We start from the raw sequence: 10,931 nt of genomic DNA on the forward strand, positions 1-10,931 counted from the left end.
TCATTCTCATTTTTCTTTCAACAAAACATAACTCAAAGAAAATCAAAAATTCAATCATAAGCATAATTATGTACATCACAAAGTACGACAATCAAAAGTAATCAACAAACTAATAAAGATATGCACACAAATTGGAATTACAAATTTAAGTTAACAAATATCCTTGTAGATAGTAGATTTTTCAGATTGGCAGTAACAGTCTCTGGATGTAGAAATTATGGGGGTAATTGGTCCAATGTTTTAGCTTCTAAAGAAGCACTTCTTTTTTTAAGCAATGTTTACCTCTGAAAATAATTAAAGCATTATTCACCTCAACTAGATCGCTCTCCAATGCTTTGGAGTAGGAAACCCGTACGTACGAGGAGGGCACCGATTTGTCTATGTAGAAGATGTTGCCAGGGGTGAAAACCACGCCCCTAGTTACGACAGCCTTCATCAGAAACTTCTCCGTGTCTTTGATGGTAGGCAGTTCAATCCACATGAACATTCCAGCTCTTGGAACAGTCCACTTCGCCAGGCCTTAAACATAAATTACAATGGAGGAACACAGTCTGAATCGTGTTCATGAATATTTACAGAGGGGTGGCAAAATAAATGAGGAAATTTGAAGAAAAGGTGGAAAGAGAGGGAAATGATATATTAAGATATTTTTGGAAGCAGACCATTTGTATTTGTTTAAAGCAAAAAGAAGTAAAGGCATGGCTTATTGTTTAGCAATCTTTCATCATTAATCCCATTCAAGTGTTACGCAGTTTATACTTGCGAACTGACAACAAAAGGAGTCAATTCAGTTAACTGTTAAGTATTGAATGCAGAGGCCTACATACACAATTTATGAAAATATGTATGTACTCTGTAAAAGTGGAAATTTTTGCGATGTGGAGATTTTCGCGCATTTCGCGCAACCACAAACTACCGCGAAAATAAAAGCATGCAAATATTTTTGCATATCATATGTTCCAGTAGTCAACGTCCTGATTCCGCGGACTTAAAAACACGCGAAATTCATGTTACCCGGCAAAGTTCGAAAAATTACTCGCGCGAAAATATCCACCTCTGCAGTTGAAAGGCGGTATGTCCTATCTTATCTTTTTAATTATTACACACTTTGCAATGTGTTCGTTCTGTTATTGTCGTGCGCCCGAACATGCCAAGTGTGATATTTGGAAATGGTCTGTCGTGAGGTAGGCACACTTTATTATCACGTTATCAGCACCTAACTACTTAAAAAAATAGGCCAGCACACATACACCACATACACGCACACGCTCACAAAGAAAAAAGAATAAAGCTGTAACATTCCAAACCTGTCAGGTGATCAGCAACTGCTTTTGTCAAAATATCTCTGCGTCGTAAGTAGAACTCCTTGATCTTGTCTGCTCTTTTTAGAAATCCGTCTACACCCCACTGTCGAAACATGTGATACAGTACCACCTGAAATGTGACAGAATAGTAAAGGTAATCACTTTTCTATGTCATGTTAAATAAAACCTCATGATTTCACGTTGAGACATATCAGCTTTGCCTCAAATTCTGCGAAAACAGGCGGGTGACAAAATGGCTTAACGTTGCTTCTAATAATGCCATGACTCCGGCAAACTTACGATTAGAAAAAAAAACAAACAAACAAACAAACAAAACAAAACAAAACTTGATAACGCTACGTCTGAGTGAGGAAAAATTATGGAAGCCAATAGCTTTTCAGTTCGTATGCAAGTTTAATAATCTGAATTCTTATCATTACCTGTGACAGAACATTGGCGTGCTGCAAAGTGACCTGAATGTCGTAGAAAAGGCGGGAAACTAGGGCGCGTGGGCCAGACAGCCAGCCAAGCCGAAAGCTGATTACAGATAAAGAGAAGTGAAGTAAAATGGATGGGCGTTGTATCTGTCATGAATAAACAACAACAACAAAGAAGGGAAGATGTAGTGGCATCCCGAGATTCAATTCAATTCAATTCAATTCAATTCAATTCATACAAATTCATACATTTATTCAGTAATAATTCCGAGACGCCTTATAAATGTGCCATATTTTGAACTATAGATAACTCAATCAGTATGTTCACACGAATAGGAATATCGCAAGAAAATGGATACGCCGAATATGTGAAATTCGATTGTATTTAACTTGTTCGGTTTTCTAGAGTCGTCAATTAGAAAAAGAAAACAACATCTTTCGTCATGAAATTACTAATAATCTTAATATCCTCATATACACTCATAACTTAATATATTCAAGATAGTATACATTAGCAAGTTTAGAACACGATGGTGTGCTGTTTTGTTTTTGTTTTTGTTTTTTGGTATGTATTTCTGCAAAAAAAAAATTATTGATTCTAAAAGTGACTTTAACTAACCCTGCGCCTATGATCTTGGAGAATGAATCCAATCTGATCACTCTTCCATCACTGTCCATAGAGAGGAATGAAGGCAGACGAGGCTGGAATTAAAGGGAAGTATCCAAAATGATGAGATTCATATCCACAATGCACTATCAAAACTGACATTTGAAAAAAGCCATTAAAAGGCCAACGATGTTTACTTTCCTGCATTGATTGTGAAATGGATTTGTCATACCCCTGGCTGTTTGAGTTTATAAAGTTGCCTGCCTTTATGACTTGTGAGTGTATAATGCTCTGTGAATTGTGTTAGTGGATGTAAGTCGGATCAACCTGGATGTTGGTGCTGCAGTTATGTGAGGTGGTGCTAAGGTACCGGCACTGCTATGTGATTGAACGAGCTGTCGTGACAATAATCATTGGAAGAGGGTGCCGGAGATTGTTTTGGTGAGATAGTACAGCAATTTCAAGGGATGGGATGGGAACATCGCTTTCGATCGTCATTGCGAAAGAAACGTTAGCGTGTTGCTTGTTGAGACGATTGAGGGTAGCCGTTGAGTTGATCTGCGTTGTGTGGCGAAATGAATGTGCATCGAGGACATATCTGAGCCAGAATGAGGGTTTCTTTCTTAGAACCAGTATACTTTTGACATTATGCCGATGCCACCTTAAAGCTGCAATTCATTCTGTATTTATGGTATTTTACAATGTCGGGATATATAAAGCAAACAATCTAACTACAAAATAAGCACGCATATACACGCAAAAATGTTTACCTCGTCAAACTGCAGGAAGTAGTATGAGTCGTCTTCTAGGATGATGAAATCATATCGTTGTGCCAAGGCATATATCTTGAGGCGTTTTTCTGAGGACACTGTTTCCCCAGATGGGTTATGTCCGTTTGGCACAATGTAGAAGAACTTCGGTCTTTTTGACCTGTTTTAAAAGCAGTACATGTATCAATATCAACGTGGATTATGACTTTTTTTTTTCAAGCGTGAGCTTACATGCAAAAGGCTTTCTTTTATCTTTTCATTTTATCTCTATGTCTGCCATGAGCTCTCCTATTCTCTATGAGTAATAGCAAGATACATGTAGGTACTAGAGTGCCAAGTAGATACAGATTTATGATTTCATGTAAGAACTCGTCCGTCACCTATTTCTTGAGGTGTTTGGTCTGTTGTTTTTGTTACGGTCTTAATACACATTGAAGACAACTATTTCAGGATATACTGAATTCCAATATATGTGTATAATATTGGAAGAATTTACAAAAAAAAGAAAGAAAGTATAGTTTAGAAGCAGGGTTGCCTGAGAAATTGAAAAGAAATTTGGCACTGTTTCATTTCGATTATTCATATCTGCATTTTTTTCTTCGTATTACGCATTACTATACACAACATAGTATACTTTAACAGTCATCATATTCGTCACTTCGTCCATTCTAAATTCAGAAAGATTAGTATGTTTTGTTTTTTGTAACATACACATAGCTTTGAATTACATTCCTTTGAATTTCCTGCCACGGTGATGAAAGACATCATGATTTACTTGTTCCAATGCAAGTTTTCTGAATTTCACCTTGTGATCGTTAATCTATGGGTCTACTTAGAAAATTAATCCGTTGCGGAAAGGTATTCGTCATTAAAATCAGTGCCTTATATGAACACGTCATAATATAAGACGGAAACTCGGCAATTCAAGTTTGGTTCCTTGTCCCGCAGCAACACATGGACTCTCATCTGCCTATTACCAGTTTTCTTTATCGTCCGGGTTCCACTGGGAAAGCACCTCTTCAAGATGTGTGATACTTGGTCCATCCTCTTCCATCTTTATTCCAATGGGGTCACCTTGCATCACCCGCAACTGAAATAAATCATGTCACATTAGTTTAAGGAATTCAATAGTAATAGTAGAAATTACCTCTAGATGTTGTAACAAATCACTTCAAATCAAAAGTGTTGCGTGTGTGACTGATACGCGTCCGTGGTAGTGGTAGTGTCAACCGAATTGACATAGACCGCATATTATTATTCTTAAGAAAACCAATAGAGATCCTCAAATTTTGTAGAGTGATATTCAGAATTTACTGGATGTTAATGATTTATATGATCTGCCAATTTGAGAGGAAGTCGTAATACTTTACCAATAGAAAATCTTTGATAACTTATGATGACCACCACTTCCTCTGCCAAATAAATCGTAAAGGCTCTTTAGATTATTAATAGGATGCGCAAAGGAAACTGATTTGTCTCAAAGTTCGTTACATCAGCCAGAAGTCACACAATTACTAATAATTACGACGAAACTTGGTGGGAGTAAGGCGTCTATAATGATGCAATTTTTAGTACATGCACAGAAAATGCAATAGTAAGAAAGGCAGGAAAAATCGATTGAAGACGAAGATACTAAAACAGTTCAATATCACAATGATAGCTGTTGGTGTCAGTGTGAATATAAATGAGCAAATGGAAGTTATAAAGCTCTAGAAGAAACTTTTTGTATAATTATATAACACATACCGCTTCAAGAAACGTTGGATAGGTTCGTTCTGGAATCAAAAAGCGTTGACCTTTGTTGAGAAGCAGGTTCGCAGCCTGTTATTAAAGCAGGAAATATGAATCATCAGCTTTGAGGGAATATTTTTATAGTTCGAAGCAAGAATCTGTTCTCTGATGTTTTACGAAAAAAAAATGACGATATAATACATAATTATGGAAAACACAATTAACAAAATTACATTAAAGCCACATAAACATTTCTAAATAAAGATATATCAGATGATTTAAAATTGTTTGACAATTATTTCTGCAAAAACACTGCGATTGATTTTGATCATTTTTTTCTGTCACACCTAGATTGTTTATTAGCAAACAATGGTATTAACGTTTAAATTATGGAGGCATTTGACATTTCTGTATAATGTTATTATACATGTTACGATCATTATAATCACGATCATTTTAATATAGCTATTCATCATTTAAAGTTATCATAAGAGAGAGCGTTAAAAAGAAATATCGTCTGATCCTCGATACATGTATTGCACAACGATATTTCAGGCTTGGCACGAGTTACATACACTGACATAATTTAGGCCTTTAGATAGAATGTGGTCATTTTGTTTTCAGGATTGTATTTTTCCTTGTGAAATTTATAAAAAAAAAGGAAGCGGGAATTAACATAACCAGATAATCTCTCCCAGAAGTACATCCACCGTTCCAAATTCCAGGTAAGGTAATATTCTTTGTATGTAGCTTTCGTTAAAGCAATATACAGTGCCTAGTTTAAAGCCCTCATTCTGTGCTTGTGGGTTTCTATATCTTCTTGCATTGTGAGGGAACAATTGACGGACGCTAAATTCATTTAGTCAAAACATCCATAATTGACGGGCTTCCTTTTACGAAAATGGCAGTTATTTAGTTCCGAAAGTAATAATCAATTTTAATCAAAATGTATATGATTGTCTTGTAGTCCTGCATTCTTTTTATTCAACATACTCGAAACGTAAGAATTTTGAGCTGATTTGAGTGTTGAAGTGTATAATATTGATAGTAATATAAGGAATGTACCGAATGTAATCCCTGCACGGCCCCTGCGTTGACCATCACTTGAAGCGCTCTGTCTGGGTCTGGGCTGGTCCTGGTTGGTGGCCTGTGAAGTTTGATGGTAAGTTCTTCCAGCCACTCTCGGAATGGTTTAACCCTTAGAGAGAAACGAAGAACAACAAGAACCTTCGTCAACCTGAATCTAGTGGAAAGGGAATTACAGTCAGTGAACAGCTTTCATCTACATATCAAACGGCCATCCTCAAATTCTAAACATGCTAGCTTTATGAACATAATTTCCTCTCACTCGCCTAGAATATTTAGACATTGTTTTTTTTATGCCAATTTCGTTGGATTAAAGTATAAAGAGGAACTCAAATTATGATATTTGTCCATATTGTATTACTAGTTATGTTAGTTCAGAAGTATTGAGAGACTATGATAGATCTAATTACATTTTTTACATATTAATGATTACCACTGATTTAAGCTTAGCGTTTTAAGGGATGATTTTATCCATTCATAAAGATATGGAATATCTCGTTACACTGTATATGCGACATCACAATAAAGTAGGCGGCTTGCATACCATCAGAACAGTAAGCATATTTCTGTGATCAAAATTCTTAAGCATCACTATTAAAGACATGAGTTATGTAGGCCTATATTACACAGTCCCAAACGCTATTCTAATCATTTCAATCTCAGGCATATCCTTAAAAGAGAAAGAGAGAGAGAGAGAAGCTTTCGCTGGATCCCAGCCTGTATCAATGTGTGCATAGCCTTACATCGTTACGCACTTTCGATTAGCCTTTTATCTTGCTACAATGTAATGTTATTATTGTTTATAAGACATCTATTATATCATTCAGAAAATATTTTCTCTACTTTGTTCTACCTCGCACATTGATATTCTTCGTGAAATTAATCAGATACATAGAAATTGTAAATATATAAAGTGTGTATATACTTCATGACAAAATTGAAAATAAGTAAGTAATTTTTGGTAACTAACTAAAATAACAATGATAATGAAAATATGCTGACGCAAAATGAAATGATAAAGGAAATTCCTACCCATCAAATTTTCCGTAACTTTGAGCAATCTCCATATCATCACTTGACAGTTCAATTGTTGAGCCATCTCTGTCAAAGGGAGGGGATGAGAATAATTCTAGACAGAGGAATAAAGTTGTGCGCATTGAGCTTAGTTACTTTAATTCTTTAATGTCGTGGATTATTTGTGCCACTTTTGTTTTGACTGAGAAGCTACGTAAGGCATAGAATGGAAAAAATCACCTCGAACTTTGGTCAACATAATGACTATAGTTTATACACGTGACATATCATAACAAGTGTAACGGGTGGAATTGATACGGCTTGAAATGCTGGCATTGACTTCTAAACAACGTGAGAGTCTAGAGGCTCAGTTTCATGTTGCGTATTCGTTGTTTGGATTGGGCAATGCATATAAAAAAGTTGATTTTCAAAGTTAAATCATTTCACAGAATTAATGCACATTGTTATGCTCACAATAGACTATTGCTAATGACATTATTCACACAGTATTTTGTTGGATCAATAACAAGTCGTGAAACAAACCTCAGCTGGAACTTTGCACCTGCAAGGTGAAAAAGGTCAGGATTTGGCAAGCCTGGCGAAAGGTCGATAAGTGGGATTGTTGTCTCTCTGCTGAACATAACTTTAAAGATGAATACAAATTAGGCACCAAAACTTTTGCCAGCTTTATATAGATAAATAAATGGGATATGAAATAAATGGAATAATGACAACTGTGATATCACGAGCAGCAATAGCATAATGTCTTTGTCGGAATGGCAGTCTTTGATAACTATAGATCAATCGGAACAATCCCGGGAGTAATTTTCACTATTCTTTGTGAGACCGAGTTCGAGACTTATCTTGTTTACCATGCTCACCTTTCCTAGTACTTGCTATCATAATGAATAAGGCACACTGAATTTTAGAGATTCTATGTAAGCATACCTTTAACTTTGCATAATACACACAACTGAGGATTTAAACTAAAGGAAAAAAATTGCTTAGTCTTCTTTCATGAATATGTACTAGACAATATTATAGTGGACTTGTCTTCGACAATAGTATCAAAGAGGACGTCGACGTCAGCCTAAAATAACTACAACAGCCTGAAAAACAAGTTCAAAATCAAAATGCAAGAGGATAAGAGAGCAAAATCTTATAGCAGTGAAAGTTTGACCAATCCGGATGATGATTAGTGACGTTATAAAATTTGGACCTGTCGCTTATTTAAGCAAAACTGCTATTGAAAAGTTGATAAGAGTATAAAATGCTTTTGGGAGAAACGCACTGTTTTCGATTGCTATAAAGTGGAAAACAAAGTGTTATATCAGACTGAATGAATTTAGATTAACAGTCAATCACAAAATATCACGATTTGATTCTGGGTCATGACTGTGATTAAACATAAACAAGATAGAATTAAAATACGTTGTATACAAACTATACATGGCAAGTTTTAAGGCGGTGAAGTCATCAACGTCTCATTTGCATATGAATATTTACTGTTCAAAGCTAATGTTGTATTTTTGACCGTTGAAGGCATGGACGATAGAATACAACCCAAATGAAGTTCTTTTAAAACAAGGCAATCGCCAAATTGTGTCTCGCCCATTCGCGTACAAGGAATTAATATTTTTTATAACTCCCAGAAGTTAATTGACCTGCTAATGACCTTTGACCTTGTGGTGACCTTCAACACCCTAAAGGACATTTACCATCCAAGTTTGGTCACAAACGAACAAAGGGATCAAAAGTAATGAGCCATAATCGAAATGCACCATAAAAACTTAACATTGGGCCCTAAAAATTTGTTGACCCCTTTCTGTGACCTTTGACCTTGTGATGACCTTTAACTCCCCAAGGGACATCTACCGTCCAAGTTTGGTCACAAACGGACATAGGGATCAAAAGTTATGAGCCACAATCAAAACGCGCCCTAAAAACATAACATTGGGCCCTACAAGTTTGTTGACCCCTGTCTGTGACCTTTGACCTTGTGACGACCTTCACCTCCCCAAGGGACATCTTCCATCCAAGTGTGGTCACAAACGGACAAAGGGATCAAAAGTTATGAGCCATAAACGAAATGCGCCCTAAAAACTTAACATTGGGCCCTAAAAGTTCGTTGACCCCTGTCTGTAACCTTTTACCTTGTGGTTACCTTCAACTTCCCAAGAGACATCTACCATCACCCAAGTTTGATTGCCATTGTAGCGACATGTGCTGAGTTACGTGTGATAAGAGAGTCTTGCAAGTAAACTTTAACGTATGACCTCAAATGACCTCTGACCTTATTATGTGACCTCTTACGGCACCATAACATGAAGGTACCCCCAGTGCATCCATCACCCAAGTTTGATTGCCATTGTAGCAACATGTGTCGAGTTACATGTGATAAGAGAGTCTTGCAAGTAAACTTTAACGTATGACCTCAAATGACCTTTGACCTTATCCTGTGACCTCCAACGGCACCATAATATGAAGGTACCCCCAGTGCATCTATGACCCAAGTTAGGTTGTAATCCAAGCAACTTATGTGAAGTTATTTGTCAAAAGAGAGTCTTGCAGGTAAACTTTAACATAGAAAAGAGTCTTGCACATACTCTTTAATATATGATCTCAAATGACCTTTGACATCATCACATGACCTCTGACAACACCATAACATGAAGATACCCCTAGTGCTTCTATCACCCAAGTGTGGCTGCCATTGCTGTAACAGCTGCCAAGTTATGCATCATAAGAGAGTCTTGCAGGTAAACTTTAACATTTGTGACGGACGACGGACGACGGACGGACGACGGACGGACGCCATTTGGATCCCTTAGTCTCGCCTTCACCTCCGGTGGGCGAGACAAAAAAGTGTGATATTGGGTTTCACTTACTGTATTTCGCAAAAGGAGACTTGCGTCGCAATTTCCCCGACTCGCTTAAGAAATCGTCGTAGTTCATCTTGTCGTTATATCAGAAATCACCGACAGACTGGTAATGGCGATGGAAAGGCAGAGTGCACAATGGGCTGCAGGCTCAGAACTTGACTTCGCTCAGTCTCTTTCAGACAAACGGATGCCAACGAGATCCAAGCCTAAAGTTTCACTATTCATCATTTTGAAATACGACAATGTCCTCCTACGATTTTTCTCGCTCTTTTCTTTTTTGTCCAACTCGAACAATGAATTTTGATTTTTTTTTTTGCAATACAAGCATGTACTTTTTAATGCAATACATTATCGCATGGGGAAATGATCATTATCATCCTCAATGTTTGTTTGTTTTAAGCAGTTAGTGTCATAAATTCAACATGCGTGTGATATATAGATCCTATATAATATAATGTGCCATATAACCTTCCCTCTCCCCGTTTGAGACAATCGCTGGTCTTTCCCAGTATGACATTATTATGTTATTATGTTACTATTATTTGAAACTAAGACAAAGTGTTGTATGACATTGAGATTACTAGATGATTACAGATGTACGTGTCACTGAAATTCCATTACAAGAGTTGTTTTCGTACAGGCATAGACATGGTATTCGGTGTCATTGAAAAGAGTACACACAATAAGATTTTATACTCTATTTCCCTTCATCATTATTTTCGATTTCTCACTTGCCATACATTCGTTACATGGAGAAAAGTTTTCATACCTGAGTCGCGGCGGTTTGACAATTTGGCAAAGACATCACTGTCGAAAATGACAAATGATGTTGAATTTTTTTTGCTATCTCTGTTAAATGTTATGACCACCTCTTTTTTATCAAGAGATCTATATTGCGATGTCCTTCACACAAATTCATTGAATGGATGATAATGGATTTTTTTTTCAATTCAGTTCAATTCAATTCCATTCATTTATTTTTTCATTCTCATTTTTCTTCCAACAAAACATAGCACAGAGTAAATCAAGAATTCTATCATGAGCATATGTGACCGTGCATCACAAAATCAAAAAAAAAAAAATGTCGCACGCACTGATTC

The 10,931-nt window shown here is 36.5% G+C and overlaps 1 protein-coding gene across 1 annotated transcript; it reads right to left on the reverse strand.

Annotated features, from left to right (window-relative positions):
* Positions 1–206: 206 nt before the first annotated feature.
* On the reverse strand, positions 207–9,904 carry LOC139719776 (kynurenine/alpha-aminoadipate aminotransferase, mitochondrial-like). Its single transcript, XM_071631159.1, has 11 exons — positions 9,838–9,904; positions 7,493–7,592; positions 6,968–7,036; positions 5,915–6,047; positions 4,865–4,939; positions 4,096–4,208; positions 3,119–3,278; positions 2,361–2,443; positions 1,745–1,841; positions 1,308–1,434; positions 207–519 (listed from the first exon to the last, which is right to left on the reverse strand). Exons 1-11 carry the CDS (start codon positions 9,902–9,904, stop codon positions 248–250), a joined length of 1,296 nt encoding a protein of 431 aa, XP_071487260.1. The 3' UTR covers positions 207–247.
* Positions 9,905–10,931: the final 1,027 nt, after the last annotated feature.

This window comes from Diadema antillarum, unplaced genomic scaffold, assembly GCF_040938485.1.
Source record: "Diadema antillarum isolate AM-2024a unplaced genomic scaffold, OU_Dant_1.0 scf00000114, whole genome shotgun sequence".
Lineage (NCBI taxonomy): Eukaryota > Metazoa > Echinodermata > Echinoidea > Diadematoida > Diadematidae > Diadema > Diadema antillarum.

Coding starts and splice junctions, on each gene's coding strand:
- LOC139719776 (XM_071631159.1), bottom strand. CDS start 9,904: ATGAACTACGACGATTTCTTAAGCGAGTCGGGGAAATTGCGACGCAAG. Junction 4,209..4,864: donor ATCCAACGTTTCTTGAAGCG/GTATGTGTTATA, acceptor GATTTATTTCAG/TTGCGGGTGATGCAAGGTGA. Junction 3,279..4,095: donor CCGGACGATAAAGAAAACTG/GTAATAGGCAGA, acceptor CTTTTAAAACAG/GTCAAAAAGACCGAAGTTCT.